The 20,673-nt window shown below is 53.6% G+C and overlaps 1 protein-coding gene across 1 annotated transcript in view; it reads left to right on the top strand.

Moving 5' to 3' along the window:
* Positions 1–20,673, top strand: part of DNM2 (dynamin 2) — a 103,837-nt gene that overhangs the window by 76,370 nt on the left and 6,794 nt on the right. The window contains exons 16-18 of the mRNA XM_075343896.1: positions 1,775–1,886; positions 2,178–2,342; positions 2,457–2,692. Of these exons, the coding sequence (XP_075200011.1) occupies positions 1,775–1,886; positions 2,178–2,342; positions 2,457–2,692 (513 nt within the window). The remainder of the gene's footprint in view (positions 1–1,774; positions 1,887–2,177; positions 2,343–2,456; positions 2,693–20,673) is intronic.

Here is a 20,673-nt window from a genome sequence, read left to right on the forward strand (position 1 = left end):
ACTAGGTCACAGATGTAGGGAGGAGACAGGTTGTGGATGTCTTCGTAGGTCATGGTGAGGGTTTTGAACTGGAGTCGTTGGGCAATGGGAAGCCAGTGAAGGGATTGGCAGAGAGGAGAGGTCGGGGGGACAGGTGGCTCAGTCGGGCAGCATAGTGTAGAATGGATTGTAGGGGTGCGAGACTGTTAGAGGGGAGGCCACAGAGCAGGAGGTTGCAATAATCCAGACGGGAGATAATAAGGGCATGTACTAGGGTTTTTGCAGCTTCTTGGAAAGGAATGTACAGATCTGGGAAATATTTTTTAGTTGTAGTCTGCATGAGGTGGAGAGGACTTGGATGTGGGGCTTGAAAGAGAGATCAGAGTCTAGGGTTACTCCCAGGCAGCGAGCACGTGGCACTGGGGAAAGTGAGTAGCCATTGACATTGATGGATATGTCAGGTTGGGGGGGGTTGAGTGAGGAGGAGGAAAGATGATGAATTCTGTTTTGTCCATGTTCAGTTTTAGGAATCGAGCAGAGGAGATGAAATAGCAGAGAGACATTGTGGGATTTTGGTTGGTAAGGAGGTGATGTCAGGTCGAGAGAGGTAGATCTGTGTGTCATCAGCGTAGAGATGATATGGGAAGCCGTGGGACTCTATGAGCTGTCCCAGGCCAAAGGTGTAAATGGAGAACAGCAGGGGTCAAAGAACTGAACCTTGGGGGACACCAAGAGATGGGGGCGAGATGAGGAAGTGGTGTGAGAGTGGGAGATGCTGAAAGTTCGATCGGTTAGGTATGAGGAGATCCAAGATAGCGCCAAGTCTGTGATGCCCAGAGATGAGAGAATCTGTAGTAGGAGGGAATGGTCTAATGTGTCAAAGGCAGAGGACAGGTCCAGGAGGAGGAGAAGGGAGTAGTGTCGCTTGGCTTTAGCGGTTAGTAGGTCATTGGTGACTTTAGTTAGGGCAGTTTCAGTGGAATGATGGGGTCGGAAGCCAGATTGTAGACAGTCACAGAGCAGGAAGAGAGGTGGGAGGACAGTTCAAGATGGACATGCTGTTCCAGTAGTTTTGAGGCATAGGGGAGAAGTGATATGGGGCGATAGCTAGACACAGAGGCTGGGTCAAGGGAGGTTTTTTTGAGGATGGGTGTAATGGAGACATATTTAAAGCATGAAGGGAATACACCAGTTGTTAGTGATAGGTTGAAGAGATGGGTTAGGGCTGGGATGAAGACACTGGTGAGATCGGGGGATGAGGTGCGATGGGAGTGGATCAAGCAGGCAGCTTGTGAAATGTGATCTTGAGAGTAAAGTGGAAAGATGATCTTCTGTCATGGTGGAGAAGCTGTTGGCCACCTGTATAAAAGCAGCAGTTTGGGCCGTTTGCTGGTCTGGATCATGACTATTATGTTAAAATATTATTAGTATTGGCCACCTGTATAAAAGCAGAGGTTCAGGCAGTTTGTTGGTCTGGATTCAGGCAGGGGGTTAATGACACAATGCAAAGCAGGAAAGACATCAGTAATGATCTTGGAGAAGCAATTGTTGCTGCACATGAGTCTGGAAAGGGTTAAGGCCATTTCAAAAGATTATCCACAAGTGGAAAACAATGAAGATAGTTGACATTCTTTGTTTCCCAGCAAATTCATCCCCCAAGGTCAGTAGTGCAATGCTCGGAGAAATTGCAAATCAAAAAGAACCCAAGAGCTAAAGCTCAGACTCTAAAGGCCTCAGTTTGCTGGTTAAATGTTGCTGCACACAGAGGCTGATGTTCTTCCTTCGCTCTTCCCAGGAACGTATACAAGGACCTGCGTCAGATAGAGCTCGCCTGCGACTCCCAGGAGGACGTGGACAGCTGGAAAGCCTCGTTCCTCCGAGCCGGGGTCTACCCTGAGAAAGACCAGGTGAGAGCGGCTCCCGTATAGTGATCATTGCAGAGTCAGGGGGAAACTAATACAGGATCACACAGACATGGAGATCTAAACTAAGTACACCCCTAAAAGGCCCACCATAAGGGGAGTGGTGAGAAGATGGCAGAGGGGACTAGTCTGTGATAATAGTCCTTTCACATTGGAGGTGGGGGGGGGGGGAGTAGTGTGGATTTTGTGGGTGATAGTCCTGTCACATGGGGAGTAGTGTGGATTCTGTGGGTGATTTATTATTTTTTTTTCTTTTTGTAATATTCCAACCTTCAGGCTGAAAATGAAGACGACGTCCAGGAAAACACGTTCTCCATGGATCCTCAGCTGGAAAGACAGGTGGAGACCATCCGAAACCTGGTGGACTCCTACATGGCCATCATCAACAAGTCCATCCGGGACCTGATGCCAAAGACCATAATGCACCTCATGATCAATAACGTGAGTGGGCAAGCGGCCGACTTCCTGCCCTCATCCGATAGCACCTGGCTCCATCACCGACCGCTCCGGAGTAATCCATTTTGGGGTTTTTTCTTTCTTTGTTTGTCTCTGCAGACAAAAGACTTCATTCACTCGGAGCTGCTGGCGTATCTGTACTCCTCCACGGACCAGAACAGCCTCATGGAGGAGTCTGCGGACCAGGCTCAGCGACGAGACGAAATGCTCAGGATGTACCATGCACTGAAGGAGTCTCTGAACATCATCGGGGACATCACCACTAGCACCATCACCACCCCCGTGCCCCCGCCGGTGGACGACACCTGGCTGCAGAACTCCAGCAGCGGGCACAGGTCCGGCATCTGCAACTAAAGCTCTAATATATGTTCTCTATCAAGATCTCGGTTTGCTGTCGCTTAGCAGGAACCTGCAGGTTTTAGCTCCAGAGGATTGTAATCTGTCCCGTCCCTGTGGTGATGGTACACTGTACGAGTGGGGCAATTATTGCTTTATTTGGGGGACACAGGAGCCCATAGGTGTATGCTGGAGCCGCCATGCAAAAAGTGAGCTCCTCAGTAGGATACACGCACCGACCGGTGCCAAGCTGGTCAGATATGGTTTGGTGTCCGTAGGAGGCAGACACAGGTCTGCACCCAGCCCCATTTCTTCATTAATTTGTGTTTTCTTTTCAGATACGGCTTGTGATTGGGTAACAAGGTGGAGTTGTATCACATAGAGACTGAGAGCACAGTGTGGGGCTGCGTCACTACTGTAGGCAGGACCCTAACCCCCCCTAATATATCCAGAGTGGGGATTTCCAGCCGGTCAGTCCTTGCCATCATCCCTCCCGACCGCTCGCTCCCAGAGCCTAAGGATGCAGGGAGGTAAAATGGATCTGGTACCTTCCAGCCACCCAACAGGATCCACGACGTCCGATGATTGTCTTCCAACCTCAAGCTGCAAAGAAAGATTCTGAGGCCTTCAGGACGGGCATTTCCCCAGGTCCCAGGCAGTAGAAGGAAGCCGGGTCTCTGCAGTGTCTCCCTTTGTTTTCTTCCCTGCTTTCTCCCTTTTATAGCCTTTCTTTGCCCTTATTTCAGGGGTTTTTTTTCTTGCCCTCGCCGCCGTTTTCACGCCTATTGATTCTCCCCAGTGGCCACATTTCAAAAGCTAGTCCCCCGCTTCTACCGGCCCGCCTCCTGTACCGAAACCATGCCCCCAGCAGCCCGGTTAATCATACGCGGCAGGCTCTCTCGCGTTCCTTCATCCATTGCTCTCAGCGTGTCAGACGACTTGTCTTATACAGCCACATGGGAACCCAGCACACACTTTCGGTGGCACCTCCTCCTATTCTTTACATACCTGCACCTCCTTTAACCCTGTGGCTCGGATAGACCTTGTAGAAGTCTACTGAAGTTCTGTCTCAGCAGACCCGCGGCACTCAGGCTACAGGAGGGGATAAGCTCAGTCTCCCAGGGGCCGCTCGCCTCTCTCCAGCAACTCCTTCTTCTCTGGGCTCTCCTCCCTCTATCCTTTTTTGAAGTGTATCCCCCCACTGCCCACTATCAGTGTGCCCCCTTTTCCCTCCATGTGAGGATGAAGCATACTAGTTAGTCCAGGGCAGTCTTCTTTTCCGTGCTCTCTCTAATGGCATCAAGATCTTGATCGCAGCTATGAGAAGCGTTCACCTATCGACAACCACCTATCTTCTGTTCATCATCTACTGAGAGTCAGATCTACCTTCTACCAAGCACCACATATCTGATTGCAGCTATGGCGCGTTTACCTACCAACAGCCGCCTGTCCTCTGTCCACATCCATTGTGAGTCAAATCTACCAGCCACCACGAACCACATAGCTGACCACAGCAGTGGTCCAAGTGCTCTGTGCTCTGCCCACTGACAAGTGTCAGACCTTTCTCCTTCCACATACGACATGACTGATCACAACTGTGGTCCATGTTTTCTTCTCAGTATCTATCGGATTAGATCCTCAGTTACCGCAAGCCACATAGTTGATCGCACCAGTGGTCCAAGTGCTCCGGCCGCTATCTAGTGAGTATACCAGGACTACATGACTGATAGCAGTGCCGACCAAGTGACTTTGAACAATTTTCATTTCCTCAGTTTCCATGTCTGTCCGCACTACCTTTTCTTTCTTAAAGCAATCGAAGCATACACAGATGAGGTACGAGAGCCTCTTCAGCACAAATTATGGTTCCAGAACTTCATGGAAGCTGGTCCTCTTCTCCTGCAAGAATTTGTATCCTTTTTCAGTATCTTTGGTCTTCTCTCCATTGACCAGATGAGAACCCTCAGGTTCAGCGCTGCCTCAACTGGACATCACACACAAACATGCAGTGCTCCTGACTAAGTCTCCCCCGGCAGTTAATTGGGTCAGCCATCTTGTCAAGTGTTCACTATGGGTTGCGAGGTTACTATCTCCATCTGTTCAGTTTTCTTGTGCCAGGCTTCCTTCCGGGATTCCATCAGTGGATAGTCGGACTCCGAACAATGGTTTGGTTTTTTTTCTCATTATCAAAGCAGGGAAGCCCTCCTCGTTTTGTACCTATCGTTGCTCATGTCCTTATCTCCTTCCCTCCAGACCATGGTGGTGTCAAACCTTGAGTCCAGCTTGTTCCTCAGCTCTCTGTCAGGTCTCTAGCTTCCTGTGCACACGTCAGGTTTCACTATGAGGCAGGCACACTTAATCTATATTTCTTCGGCGCTCCATTGGGAGACCCAGACGATTGGGTGTATAGTACTGCCTCCGGAGGCCACACAAAGCATTACACTAAAAAGTGTAAGGCCCCTCCCCTTCTGGCTATACACCCCCAGTGGGATCACTGGCTCACCAGTTTTCTGCTTTGTGCGAAGGAGGTCAGACATCCACGCATAGCTCCACTGTTTAGTCAGCAGCAGCTGCTGACTATGTCGGATGGAAGAAAAGAGGGCCCATACTAGGGCCCCCAGCATGCTCCCTTCTCACCCCACTTTATGTCGGCGGTGTTTGTTAAGGTTGAGGTACCCATTGCGGGTACGGAGGCTGGAGCCCACATGCTGCTTTCCTTCCCCATCCCCCTGAGGGGCTCTGAGGAAGTGGGATCTTACCGGCCCCCAAGCCCTGAGGCCGGGCTCCATCCACAGACCCATGGAACCTGCTGGATACGGAGCTGGGTACCGTTCAGGGACAAGGCCCTGCGACATTCAGGTACTCTGTGTCCCAAACAGGCTGCGCACATTCCAGACTTGCTGGGTGTGCTAGTGCGCCGGGGACAGTAGCGCTGCGCGCTGGGGTTACAGTCACTACAGTTTTTCTGAGTGACTTTATGTATGGGGGATTGCCGCGCCGGCCGCCCCTGGAGCGGCGGCGCGGCTGCGACTTGTAGTGCGCCGGGGACTTAGCGACGACCGTGCTTTTACGACGGCGTCGCTTATAAATTTAGTCCCCGGCTTTTGCGGCCTAGCTCCGCTTCGTTCCCGCCCCCTCCCTGTCAATCAGGGAAGGGGAGAGACGCTGTACGATTAGTCAGCGCCGAGGGCTGGAGTCTTATTTACATGCTCCAGCCCTCTCACTGAGCACAGTGGGGCGCAGGTTTCCCGCTCGTTGTCTGCACACGCCCAGGGCCCGCCCCTCCCCACAGGACGCCGGCAGCCATTCCTACATGCAGTCTGGCTGGAGAACGGACACAGGCTCTGGGAGACCCAGACAAGGGATTTCTGGCGACCACACACCCGCGTTAAGCGGGCGGTAAGCAGCACATTAGTGCTGGCCCCACTAGTGCCACAGTGTTATATTGGTGTACTTTTTTCTCTATACCATATTTATATATATATTGCACTGTAAGGTCGCTTCTTGGCTGTATACCCTATCTTGCTCTGAGGAGACGACCACATGTCATCCGCAAAACGCAAGGGTGCCAAGACACAGGCTGTATACGCTGCTTGTGCTGCTTGTGGGGCTGATCTACCGGCAGGTTCCAAAGACCCCCATTGTGTGCAATGTTCAGTCCCTGTGCCACTTCGTCAGCCGGAGTCTGTGGAGGTAGTGACCCAGGCAGAGTCACCGGTGAACCCTGCCGGTGACGGGGACAGAGTTCGCAGTTTTTGCTGACAAGATGTCTGTCACTATGACAAAGATCCTAGAGACCTTGCAGGCCAGGCCAGTTACTCAGACCATGGACACTGCTGCGGCAACGTTCCCCGGTCCCCCTCAGCTGGAGTTAATCCGTGCATCAAGGGGGTCCCAGGCATCTCAGGCTGATGGCTCTGACTCAGATGACAGTCCCAGGCAGCCTAAGCGAGCTCGCTGGGAGAGACCCTCCACGTCATCACGCGGATCAGGGTCTCAGCGAGAAGAGTCTCTGCATGATGACACAGAGGAGGGTGATCAGGAGTCTAATCCTGACACCGCTCTCAATCTGGATACTCCTGATGGTGACGCCATGGTAAATGACCTTATAGCGGCCATCAATAGCCTTTTGGATATTTCTCCTCCTGCCCCTTCAGCAGAGGAGGCAGCTGCACAGCAGGAGAAGTTCCATTTCAGGTATCCCAAACCTAAACTGAGTACTTTTCTGGACCACGCTGACTTCAGAGAATCAGTCCAGAAGCACCATGCCTATCCAGACAAGCGTTTCTCCAAACGTCTTAAGGATACACGTTATCCCTTTCCCCCTGACGTGGTCAAACGCTGGACCCAGTGTCCAAAGGTGGACCCCCCAATCTCCAGGCTTGCGGCTAGATCCATAGTTGCAGTGGAGGATGAGGCTTCACTTAAAGATGCCAATGACAGACAGATGGACCTTTGGTTAAAGTCTGTTTATGAAGCTATCGGCGCGTCGTTTGCTCCAGCATTCGCGGCCGTGTGGGCACTCCAAGCTATTTCGGCTGGTCTGGCACAGGTGGACTCTATCATACGTCCAGCAGTGCCGCGAGTGTCGTCCCTAACCTCGCAAATGTCTGCGTTTGCGACTTACGCTATCAACGCTGTCCTGGACTCTACGAGCCGTACCGCAATGGCGTCTGCTAACTCTGTGGTTTTGCGCAGAGCCTTGTGGTTAAAAGAATGGAAAGCGGACTCTGCTTCCAAAAAATGTTTAACCAGCTTGCCACTATCTGTAGACAGACTGTTTGGTGAGCAATTGGCTGAAATCATCAAACAATCCAAGGGTAAAGACTCCTCCTTACCCCAGCCCAGATCAAGCAAACCTCAAGAGAGGAAGTGGCAGTCGAGGTTTCGGTCCTTTCGAGGCTCCGGAAAGACCCAATTCTCCTCGTCCAAAGGGACTCAGAAGGAGCAAAGGGGCTCAGATTCCTGGCGGGCTCACTCACGCCCCAAGAAGGCAACCGGAGGCACCGCTTCCAAGGCGGCTGCCTCATGACTTTCGGCCTCCTCCCTCCGCATCCTCGGTCGGTGGCAGGCTCTCCCGCTTTTGCGACATTTGGCTGCCACAGGTCAAAGACCGGTGGGTAGCAGACATTTTGTCTCACGGGTACAGGATAGAGTTCAGTTCTCGTCCTCCGCCTCGGTTCTTCAGAACCTCCCCACATCCCGACCGAGCAGATGCCCTTCTGCAGGCGGTGTGCTCACTAAGAGCAGAAGGAGTGGTAATCCCTGTCCCTCTGCGGGAACAGGGGCAAGGTTTTTACTCCAATCTCTTTGTGGTTCCAAAAAAGGACGGCTCGTTCCGTCCTGTTCTGGACCTAAAGCTGCTCAACAAGCATGTGAACGCCAGGCGGTTCCGGATGGAATCCCTCCGCTCCGTCATTGCCTCAATGTCTCAAGGAGATTTCCTTGCATCAATAGACATCAAAGATGCTTATCTCCACGTGCCGATTGCTACAGAGCACCAACGTTTTCTTCAGCGCTCTATTGGGAGACCCAGACGATTGGGGTATAGCTACTGCCCTCTGGAGGCCACACAAAGCACTACACCAAAAGTGCAAGGCCCCTCCCCCTCTGGCTATACCCCCCCCCCGTGGTATCACGGGTTCTCCAGTTTTAGCTTTGTGTGCGAAGGAGGTCAGACATTCCATGCATAGCTCCACAGATTTTAGTCAGCAGCAGCTGCTGACTATTTCGGATGGAAGAAAAGAGGACACATATAGTGTCCCCAGCATGCTCCCTTCTCACCCCTGGATGGTGTTGTAAGGTTGAGGTACCTATTGCTGGTACAGGGCTGGAGCCTGACATGCTGTTTTCCTTCCACATCCCCTGGTAGGGCTCTGTGGAAGTGGGATCCTGCCGGCCTCTCAGCTCTGACGCCGGGCTCCATCCACAGACCCATTAGAACCTGATGGAGACGGAGCAGGAGTACGATCAGGGACAGGCCCTGCATCATACAGGTACTCTGTGTCCCCGGCAGGCACAGACACACTCCGGGCTGGCTGGGTGTTGTAGTGCGCCGGGGACCGCAACGTTGGAGTTAGTGTCCCTACAGATTACTGGGGGATTGTTTGTGTATGGGAACGCAGCGCCGACCCCCTCTGGACCGGGCGGCGCTGCTGTGACTTGTGGTGCGCCGGGGATCCGCCGTCCGCGCTTTTACGGCGGCGGCGGTTATAAATTGAGTCCCCGGCTTTTTGGGCCTAGGACGCCGGCAGCTCCGATTCGTTCCCGCCCCCACCCTGTCATTCAGGGTAGGGGAGAGACGCTGTTCGCTAGCAGCGACGAGGGCTGGAGCCTGATTTACATGCTCCAGCCCTCACACTAGGCACAGAGGGAAGCAGGCTTCCCGCTCTTAGCCAGGAACGCCCAGGGCCCGCCCCCCTTCTCTCTCAGGACGCCGGCAGCCATTACATGCAGTCTGGCTGGAGGAAGGACGCAAGGCTCTGGGAGACCTGGACTAGGGGCTATCTGGCGACCACACACCCGCTTTTTAAGCGGGCGGTAAGCGTTTTTTCTGTGCTGGTCCCTCTAGTGCCCCACGGTGTATCGGTGTACTGTGTAGGATATAGAGATATTGTATTTCTTGCACTGTGAGGTCGCTTCTGGCTGCATCTCCCAGACCACTCTGTGGAAGCAACAACATGCCATCCTCAAAACGCAAGGCTGCCAAGGCTAGGGCTGTGTATACTGCGGGTGCTGCATGTGGGGCTAATCTACCAGCAGGCTCCGATGACCCCCATTGTGTGCAATGCTCCGACCCGGTGCTGCTTCGCCAGCCGGAGTCAGGAGGGAGAGTGACCCAGGCTGAGACGCCTGTAAGTCCTGCCCCGGTGACAGGGACAGACTTTGCAGTTTTTGCTGATAATATGTCTGTCTCTATGGCAAAAATCCTTGAAACCTTGCAATCTATGCATGGGGCTCAGTCTTTGGGCACGGCGAGGCCTCTGTCCTCAGGTCCCCCTCACTTGGAATTAATCCAGCCCACAGGGGGGTCCCCGGCTTCACAGGCCGAGGATTATGACTCAGATGATAGCCCCAGCCACCCTAAGCGAGCTCGCTGGGAAAGACCCTCGACGTCATCACACTGCTCAGGGTCTCAGCGCAGTCAGTCTCCCTGTGATGTGTCTGATGAGAGTGATCAGGAATCCATTCCTGGAACCCCTCTCAACCTGGATACCCCTGATGGGGATGCCATGGTAAACGACCTTATCTCAGCCATCAATAGGCTGTTGGATATTTCTCCCCCAGCCCCTTCAGCAGAAGAGGCGGCTGCGGAGCAGGAGAAGTTTCGTTTCCTTTATCCCAAGCGTAAATTGAGTGCTTTGTTGGATCACGCTGACTTCAGAGAATCAATCCAGAAGCACGACGCTCACCCAGAAAGGCGTTTCTCTAAACGATCTAAAGATACGCGTTTCCCTTTCCCTCCTGAGGTGGTCAAGCGCTGGACACAGTGTCCAAAGGTAGACCCCCCGATTTCCAAACTCGCAGCTAGGTCATAGTTGCAGTGGAGGATGGCGCTTCACTTAAAGATGCCAATGACAGACAGATGGACCTTTGGTTAAAATCTGTCTATGAAGCTATCGGCGCGTCGTTTGCTCCGGCATTCGCAGCCGTATGGGCACTCCAGGCTATTTCAGCTGGCTTAGCAAAAGTGGATGCTATCATACATCCAGCAGTGCCGCAAGTGGCGCACCTTTCCACGCAGATGTCGGCGTTTGCGTCTTACGCTATCAATGCGGTCCTAGAATCTACCAGTCGCACCTCAATGGCGTCCGCCAATTCGGTAGTTTTGCGCAGAGCCTTGTGGTTAAAGGACTGGAAAGCAGATGCTGGTTCCAAAAAATGTTTAACCAGTTTGCCTTTATCTAGAGATAGACTGTTTGGCGAGCCATTGGCTGATATCATTAAGCAGTCTAAGGGTAAAGACTCCTCTTTACCACAACCCAGAACAACCAAACCTCAGCAGAAAAAGTGGCAGCAGAGGTTTCAGTCCTTTCGAGGTTCGGGCAAGACACCATTTACCTCGTCCAAAGGGACTCAGAGGACGCAAAGAAACTCAGATTCGTGGCGGGCTCACACGCGCCCCAAGAAAGCAAATGGAGGTACCGCTTCCAAAGCGGCTACCTCATGACTTCCAGCCCCCTCCCTCCGCATCGCCGGTCGGGGGCAGGCTCTCCCGCTTTTCCGGCATTTGGATGTCACAGGTCACAGACCGGTGGGTGACGGACATTTTGTCTCGCGGGTACAGAATCGAGTTCAATTCTCGTCCTCCAGCTCGGTTCTTCAGAACCTCCCCACATCCAGACCGAGCAGATGCTCTGCTGCAGGCGGTGGGCTCCTTAAGAGCGGAAGGAGTGGTGATCCCAGTCCCTCCTCAGGAACAAGGGCAAGGGTTTTACTCCAATCTCTTTGTGGTTCCAAAAAAGGACGGCTCGTTCCGTCCTGTTCTGGACCTAAAACGGCTCAACAAACATGTGCACGCCAGGAAGTTCCGGATGGAAACCCTGCGTTCTGTCATTGCCTCAATGTCCAGAGGAGACTTCCTTGCCTCAATAGACATCAAAGATGCTTATCTCCACGTGCCAATTGCTACAGAACATCAACGTTTTCTACGTTTTGTGATAGGAGACGACCATTTTCAGTTCGTAGCTCTGCCATTTGGTCTGGCAACAGCCCCACGGGTCTTCACCAAGGTCATGGCGGCGGTGGTAGCAGTCTTGCACTCTCAGGGACACTCGGTGATCCCTTACCTAGACGATTTATTGGTCAAAGCTCCCTCTCAAGAGGCATGTCAGCACAGCCTGAATGCTACGCTGGAGACCCTACAGTCTTTCGGATGGATCATCAACTTTCCAAAGTCGATCCTATCACCGACTCACTAACGTATCTTGGCATGGAGTTTCATACTCTAGCAGCGATAGTGAAGCTTCCGCTGAACAAGCAGCGGTCACTACAGACAGGGGTGCAATCTCTTCTGCAGGGCCAGTTGCATCCCTTGCGGCGCCTCATGCATTTCCTAGGGAAGATGGTGGCGGCCATGGAAGCAGTTCCCTTTGCGCAGTTTCATCTGCGCCCACTTCAATGGGACATTCTCCGCCAATGGGACGGGAAGACAACTTCCCTAGACAGGAAAGTCTCCCTTTCTCAGACGGCCAAGGACTCCCTACAATGGTGGCTCCTTCCCACCTCATTGTCTCAGGGAAGATCCTTCCTGCCCCCATCCTGGGCAGTAGTCACGACAGATGCGAGTCTGTCAGGGTGGGGAGCAGTATTTCTCCACCACAGGGCTCAGGGGACGTGGACTCCGCAGGAGTCCACCCTTCAGATCAATGTTCTGGAGATCAGAGCAGTGTATCTTGCTCTACTGGCCTTCCAACAGTGGTTGGAAGGAAAGCAGATCCGAATCCAATCGGACAACTCCACAGCGGTGGCATACATCAACCACCAAGGAGGGACGCGCAGTCGGCAAGCCTTCCAAGAAGTCCGGCGCATTCTAATGTGGGTGGAGGACAGAGCATCCACCATATCCGCGGTTCACATCCCAGGCGTAGAAAACTGGGAAGCAGACTTCCTCAGTCGCCAGGGCATGGACGCAGGGGAATGGTCCCTTCACCCGGACGTGTTTCAGGAAATCTGTCGCCGCGGGGGAGTGCCGGACGTCGACCTAATGGCATCCCGGCACAACAACAAGGTCCCGGCATTCATGGCGAGGTCGCGCGATCAAAGAGCTCTGGCGGCAGACGCCTTGGTTCAAGATTGGTCGCAGTTTCAGCTCCCATACGTGTTTCCGCCTCTGGCGCTCTTGCCCAGAGTGCTACGCAAGATCAGATCCGAGTGCAGCCGCATCATACTCGTCGCTCCAGATTGGCCGAGGAGGTCGTGGTATCCGGATCTGTGGCATCTCACGATCGGTCGACCGTGGTCACTGCCAGACCGACCAGACTTACTGTCCCAAGGGCCGTTTTTCCATCAGAATTCTGCGGCCCTGAACCTGACTGTGTGGCCATTGAGTCCTGGATCCTAGCATCTGCAGGATTATCTCAAGGAGTCGTTGCCACAATGAGACAAGCTAGAAAGTCGAATTCGGCTAAGATCTACCACAGAACGTGGAAGATTTTCTTAGCCTGGTGCTCTGCTCAGGGAGTGTCTCCCTGGCCATTTGCATTGCCCAAGTTTCTTTCCTTCCTGCAATCGGGGTTAGAAAAGGGCTTGTCGCTCAGCTCCCTTAAAGGGCAAGTTTCGGCACTATCCGTGTTTTTTCAGAAGCGTCTAGCACGTCTTTCTAAGGTGCGCACGTTCCTGCAGGGGGTCTGTCATATTGTGCCCCCGTACAAGCGGCCGTTAGATCCATGGGATCTGAACAGGGTACTAGTTGCTCTCCAGAAGCCGCCCTTCGAGCCTCTGAAGGAAGTTTCCTTTTCTCGGCTGTCACAGAAAGTGGCGTTTCTTGTTGCGATCACATCGCTTCGGCGAGTGTCTGAGCTGGCAGCTCTGTCATCCAAGGCTCCCTTCCTGGTGTTCCACCAGGACAAGGTAGTGCTGCGCCCTATTCCGGAGTTTCTCCCTAAGGTCGTATCCTCTTTTCATCTTAATCAGGATATATCCTTGCCTTCGTTTTGTCCTCATCCGGTTCACCGGTATGAAAAGGACTTACGTTTGCTAGATCTGGTGAGAGCACTCAGAATCTACATTTCCCGCACGGCGCCCATGCGCCGTGCCGATGCGCTTTTTGTCCTTGTCGCTGGTCCGCGCAAGGGGTTGCAGGCTTCTAAAGCCACCCTGGCTCGATGGATCAAAGAACCAATTCTAGAGGCCTACCGTTCTGCGGGGCTTCCGGTTCCTTCAGGGCTAAAAGCCCACTCAACCAGAGCCGTGGGTGCGTCCTGGGCATTACGTCACCAGGCTTCGGCTCAACAGGTGTGCCAGGCAGCTACCTGGTCCAGTCTGCACACTTTCACCAAGCATTATCAGGTGCATACCTATGCTTCGGCGGATGCCAGCTTAGGTAGAAGAGTCCTGCAGGCGGCAGTGACACCCCCGTAGGGGAGGGCTGTTTTGCAGCTCTAACATGAGGTATTTCTTTACCCACCCAGGGACAGCTTTTGGACGTCCCAATCGTCTGGGTCTCCCAATAGAGCGCTGAAGAAGAAGGGAATTTTGTTACTTACCGTAAATTCCTTTTCTTCTAGCTCTTATTGGGAGACCCAGCACCCGCCCTGTTGTCCTTCGGGATGTTTTTTTGTTGTTTGCGGGTACACATGTTGTTCATGTTGAACGGTTTTTCAGTTCTCCGATGTTATTCGGAGTTAATTTGTTTAAACCAGTTATTGGCTTCCTCCTTCTTGCTTTGGCACTAAAACTGGAGAACCCGTGATACCACGGGGGGGGTATAGCCAGAGGGGGAGGGGCCTTGCACTTTTGGTGTAGTGCTTTGTGTGGCCTCCAGAGGGCAGTAGCTATACCCCAATCGTCTGGGTCTCCCAATAAGAGCTAGAAGAAAAGGAATTTACGGTAAGTAACAAAATTCCCTTCTTCTACGTTTCGTGATAGGAGACGACCATCTCCAGTTCGTAGCTCTGCCATTTGGCCTGGCGACAGCCCCACGGGTTTTCACCAAGGTCATGGCGGCAGTAGTAGCAGTCTTGCACTCTCAGGGACATTCGGTGATCCCTTACCTGGACGATCTACTTGTGAAAGCACCCTCTCAAGAGGCATGCCAACACAGCCTGAATGTTGCACTGGAGACTCTCCAGACCTTCGGGTGGATCATCAACTTTTCAAAGTCAAATCTGTCACCGACCCAATCACTAACGTACCTTGGCATGGAGTTTCATACTCTCTCAGCGATAGTGAAGCTTCCGCTGGACAAGCAGTGGTCACTACAGACAGGGGTGCAGTCTCTTCTTCATGGTCAGTCGCACCCCTTAAGGCGCCTCATGCACTTCCTAGGGAAGATGGTGGCAGCAATGGAGGCAGTCCCGTTCGCGCAGTTTCATCTGCGCCCACTTCAATGGGACATTCTCCGCCAATGGGACGGGAAGACAACTTCCCTAGACAGGAAAGTCTCCCTTTCTCAGACGGCCAAGGACTCTCTGCAATGGTGGCTTCTTCCCACCTCATTATCACAGGGAAGATCATTCCTGCCCCCATCCTGGGCAGTGGTCACGACAGACGCGAGTCTGTCAGGGTGGGGAGCAGTTTTTCTCCACCACAGGGCTCAAGGGACGTGGACTCAGCAGGAGTCCACCCTTCAGATCAATGTTCTGGAAATCAGGGCAGTGTATCTTGCCCTATTAGCCTTCCAGCAGTGGCTGGAAGGAAAGCAGATCCGAATTCAGTCGGACAACTCCACAGCGGTGGCATACATCAACCACCAAGGAGGGACACGCAGTCGGCAAGCCTTCCAGGAAGTCAGGCGGATTCTGATGTGGGTGGAGGAAAGAGCATCCACCATATCAGCAGTTCACATCCCGGGCGTAGAAAACTGGGAAGCAGACTTCCTCAGTCGCCAGGGCATGGACGCAGGGGAATGGTCCCTTCACCCGGACGTGTTTCAGGAAATCTGCCACCGCTGGGGGGTGCCGGACGTCGACCTAATGGTGTCTCGGCACAACAACAAGGTCCCGACCTTCATAGCGCGGTCTCGCGATCAAAGAGCTCTGGCGGCAGACGCCTTAGTGCAAGATTGGTCGCAGTTCCGGCTCCCTTATGTGTTCCCACCTCTGGCACTCTTGCCCAGAGTGCTACGCAAGATCAGATCCGATTGCAGCCGCGTCATACTCGTCGCCCCAGACTGGCCGAGGAGGTCGTGGTACCCGGATCTGTGGCATCTCACGGTCGGCCAACCGTGGACACTACCAGACCGACCAGACTTACTGTCCCAAGGGCCGTTTTTCCATCGGAATTCTGCGGCCCTGAACCTGACTGTGTGGCCATTGAGTCCTGGATCCTAGCGTCTTCAGGATTATCCCAAGGAGTCGTTGCCACCATGAGACAGGCTAGGAAGTCCACTTCTGCTAAGATCTACCACAGAACGTGGAGGATTTTCTTATCCTGGTGCTCTGCACAAGGAGTATCCCCCTGGCCATTCGCGTTACCTACTTTTCTTTCCTTCCTGCAATCTGGGTTGGAAAAGGGCTTGTCGCTCGGCTCCCTTAAAGGGCAAGTCTCGGCACTATCCGTGTTTTTTCAGAAGCGTCTAGCACGACTCTCTCAGGTGCGCACGTTCCTGCAGGGGGTTTGTCATATCGTACCTCCGTACAGGCGGCCGTTAGATCCGTGGGATCTAAACAAGGTCCTTGTTGCTCTCCAGAAGCCGCCCTTCGAGCCTCTGAGGGATGTGTCACTTTCTCGACTCTCACAGAAAGTGGCTTTTCTGGTAGCGATCACGTCTCTTCGGAGAGTGTCTGAACTAGCAGCGCTGTCATCCAAAGCTCCTTTCCTGGTGTTCCACCAGGACAAGGTAGTGCTGCGCCCCATTCAGGAGTTTCTCCCTAAGGTGGTATCCTCTTTTCATCTTAATCAGGATATCTCCTTGCCTTCCTTTTGTCCGCATGCAGTTCATCGGTATGAAAAGGATTTATATTTCTTCAGCGCTCTATTGGGAGACCCAGACGATTGGGGTATAGCTACTGCCCTCTGGAGGCCACACAAAGCACTACATTAAAAGTGCAAGGCCCCTCCCCCTCTGGCTATACCCCCCCCCCCCCGTGGTATCACGGGTTCTCCAGTTTTAGCTTTGTGTGCGAAGGAGGTCAGACATTCCATGCATAGCTCCACAGATTTTAGTCAGCAGTAGCTGCTGACTATTTCGGATGGAAGAAAAGAGGACACATATTGTGTTCCCAGCATGCTCCCTTCTCACCCCTGGATGGTGTTGTAAGGTTGAGGTACCTATTGCTGGTACAGGGCTGGAGCCTGACATGCTGTTTTCCTTCCACATCCCCTGGTAGGGCTCTGTGGAAGTGGGATCCTGCCGGCCTCTCAGCTCTGACGCCGGGCTCCATCCACAGACCCATTAGAACCTGATGGAGACGGAGCAGGAGTACGATCAGGGACAGGCCCTGCATCATACAGGTACTCTGTGTCCCCGGCAGGCACAGACACACTCCGGGCTGGCTGGGTGTTGTAGTGCGCCGGGGACCGCAACGTTGGAGTTAGTGTCCCTACAGATTACTGGGGGATTTTTTGTGTATGGGAACGCAGCGCCGACCCCCTCTGGACCGGGCGGCGCTGCTGTGACTTGTGGTGCGCCGGGGATCCGCCGTCCGCGCTTTTACGGCGGCGGCGGTTATAAATTGAGTCCCCGGCTTTTTGGGCCTAGGACGCCGGCAGCTCCGATTCGTTCCCGCCCCCACCCTGTCATTCAGGGTAGGGGAGAGACTCTGTTCGCTAGCAGCGACGAGGGCTGGAGCCTGATTTACATGCTCCAGCCCTCACACTAGGCACAGAGGGAAGCAGGCTTCCCGCTCTTAGCCAGGAACGCCCAGGGCCCGCCCCCCTTCTCTCTCATGACGCCGGCAGCCATTACATGCAGTCTGGCTGGAGGAAGGACGCAAGGCCCTGGGAGACCTGGACTAGGGGCTATCTGGCGACCACACACCCGCTTTTTAAGCGGGCGGTAAGCGATTTTTCTGTGCTGGTCCCTCTAGTGCCTCACGGTGTATCGGTGTACTGTGTAGGATATAGAGATATTGTATTTCTTGCACTGTGAGGTCGCTTCTGGCTGCATCTCCCAGATCCCTCTGTGGAAGCAACAACATGCCATCCTCAAAACGCAAGGCTGCCAAGGCTAGGGCTGTGTATACTGCGTGTGCTGCATGTGGGGCTAATCTACCAGCAGGCTCCGATGACCCCCATTGTGTGCAATGCTCCGACCCGGTGCTGCTTCGCCAGCCGGAGTCAGGAGGGGTAGTGACCCAGGCTGAGACGCTTGTAAGTTCTGCCCCGGTGACAGGGACAGACTTTGCAGTTTTTGCTGATAATATGTCTGTGTCTATGGCAAAAATCCTTGAAACCTTGCAATCTATGCATGGGGCTCAGTCTTTGGGCACGGCGAGGCCTCTGTCCTCAGGTCCCCCTCACTTGGAATTAATCCAGCCCACAGGGGGGTCCCCGGCTTCACAGGCCGAGGATTATGACTCAGATGATAGCCCCAGCCACCCTAAGCGAGCTCGCTGGGAAAGACCCTCGACGTCATCACACTGCTCAGGGTCTCAGCGCAGTCAGTCTCCCTGTGATGTGTCTGATGAGAGTGATCAGGAATCCATTCCTGGAACCCCTCTCAACCTGGATACCCCTGATGGGGATGCCATGGTAAACGACCTTATCTCAGCCATCAATAGGCTGTTGGATATTTCTCCCCCAGCCCCTTCAGCAGAAGAGGCGGCTGCGGAGCAGGAGAGGTTTCGTTTCCTTTATCCCAAGCGTAAATTGAGTGCTTTGTTGGATCACGCTGACTTCAGAGAATCAATCCAGAAGCACGACGCTCACCCAGAAAGGCGTTTCTCTAAACGATCTAAAGATACGCGTTTCCCTTTCCCCCCTGAGGTGGTCAAGCGCTGGACACAGTGTCCAAAGGTAGACCCCCCGATTTCCAAACTCGCAGCTAGGTCCATAGTTGCAGTGGAGGATGGCGCTTCACTTAAAGATGCCAATGACAGACAGATGGACCTTTGGTTAAAATCTGTCTATGAAGCTATCGGCGCGTCGTTTGCTCCGGCATTCGCAGCCGTATGGGCACTCCAGGCTATTTCAGCTGGCTTAGCAAAAGTGGATGCTATCATACATCCAGCAGTGCCGCAAGTGGCGCACCTTACCACGCAGATGTCGGCGTTTGCGTCTTACGCTATCAATGCGGTCCTAGAATCTACCAGTCGCACCTCAATGGCGTCCGCCAATTCGGTAGTTTTGCGCAGAGCCTTGTGGTTAAAGGACTGGAAAGCAGATGCTGGTTCCAAAAAATGTTTAACCAGTTTGCCTTTATCTAGAGAGAGACTGTTTGGCGAGCCATTGGCTGATATCATTAAGCAGTCCAAGGGTAAAGACTCCTCTTTACCACAACCCAGAACAACCAAACCTCAGCAGAAAAAGTGGCAGCAGAGGTTTCAGTCCTTTCGAGGTTCGGGCAAGACACCGTTTACCTCGTCCAAAGGGACTCAGAGGACGCAAAGAAACTCAGATTCGTGGCGGGCTCACACGCGCCCCAAGAAAGCAAATGGAGGTACCACTTCCAAAGCGGCTACCTCATGACTTCCAGCCCCCTCCCTCCGCATCGCCGGTCGGGGGCAGGCTCTCCCGCTTTTCCGGCATTTGGATGTCACAGGTCAAAGACCGGTGGGTGACGGACATTTTGTCTCGCGGGTACAGAATCGAGTTCAATTCTCGTCCTCCAGCTCGGTTCTTCAGAACCTCCCCACATCCAGACCGAGCAGATGCTCTGCTGCAGGCGGTGGACTCCCTAAGAGCGGAAGGAGTGGTGATCCCAGTCCCTCCTCAGGAACAAGGGCAAGGGTTTTACTCCAATCTCTTTGTGGTTCCAAAAAAGGACGGCTCGTTCCGTCCTGTTCTGGACCTAAAACGGCTCAACAAACATGTGCACGCCAGGAAGTTCCGGATGGAAACCCTGCGTTCTGTCATTGCCTCAATGTCCAGAGGAGACTTCCTTGCCTCAATAGACATCAAAGATGCTTATCTCCACGTGCCAATTGCTACAGAACATCAACGTTTTTCTACGTTTTGTGATAGGAGACGACCATTTTCAGTTCGTAGCTCTGCCATTTGGTCTGGCGACAGCCCCACGGGTCTTCACCAAGGTCATGGCGGCGGTGGTAGCAGTCTTGCACTCTCAGGGACACTCGGTGATCCCTTACCTAGACGATTTATTGGTCAAAGCTCCCTCTCAAGAGGCATGTCAGCGCACTTGAATGCTACGCTGGAGACCCTACAGTCTTTCGGATGGATCATCAACTTTCCAAAGTCGATCCTATCACCGACTCAATCACTAACGTATCTTGGCATGGAGTTTCATACTCTAGCAGCGATAGTGAAGCTTCCGCTGAACAAGCAGCGGTCACTACAGACAGGGGTGCAATCTCTTCTGCAAGGCCAGTTGCATCCCTTGCGGCGCCTCATGCATTTCCTAGGGAAGATGGTGGCAGCCATGGAAGCAGTTCCCTTTGCGCAGTTTCATCTGCGCCCACTTCAATGGGACATTCTCCGCCAATGGGACGGGAAGTCAACGTCCCTGGACAGGAAAGTCTCGCTTTCCCAGACGGCCAAGGACTCCCTACAATGGTGGCTCCTTCCCACCTCATTGTCTCAGGGAAGATCCTTCCTGCCCCCATCCTGGGCAGTAGTCACGACAGATGCGAGTCTGTCAGGGTGGGGAGCAGTATTTCTCCACCACAGGGCTCAGGGGACGTGGACTCCGCAGGAGTCCACCCTTCAGATCAATGTTCTGGAGATCAGAGCAGTGTATCTTGCTCTACTGGCCTTCCAACAGTGGCTGGAAGGAAAGCAGATCCGAATCCAATCGGACAACTCCACAGCGGTGGCATACATCAACCACCAAGGAGGGACGCGCAGTCGGCAAGCCTTCCAAGAAGTCCGGCGCATTCTAATGTGGGTGGAGGACAGAGCATCCACCATATCCGCGGTTCACATCCCAGGCGTAGAAAACTGGGAAGCAGACTTCCTCAGTCGCCAGGGCATGGACGCAGGGGAATGGTCCCTTCACCCGGACGTGTTTCAGGAAATCTGTCGCCGCTGGGGAGTGCCGGACGTCGACCTAATGGCATCCCGGCACAACAACAAGGTCCCGGCATTCATGGCGAGGTCGCGCGATCAAAGAGCTCTGGCGGCAGACGCCTTGGTTCAAGATTGGTCGCAGTTTCAGCTCCCATACGTGTTTCCGCCTCTGGCGCTCTTGCCCAGAGTGCTACGC

The sequence above is a fragment of the Anomaloglossus baeobatrachus genome, chromosome 4, assembly GCF_048569485.1.
Source record: "Anomaloglossus baeobatrachus isolate aAnoBae1 chromosome 4, aAnoBae1.hap1, whole genome shotgun sequence".
Lineage (NCBI taxonomy): Eukaryota > Metazoa > Chordata > Amphibia > Anura > Aromobatidae > Anomaloglossus > Anomaloglossus baeobatrachus.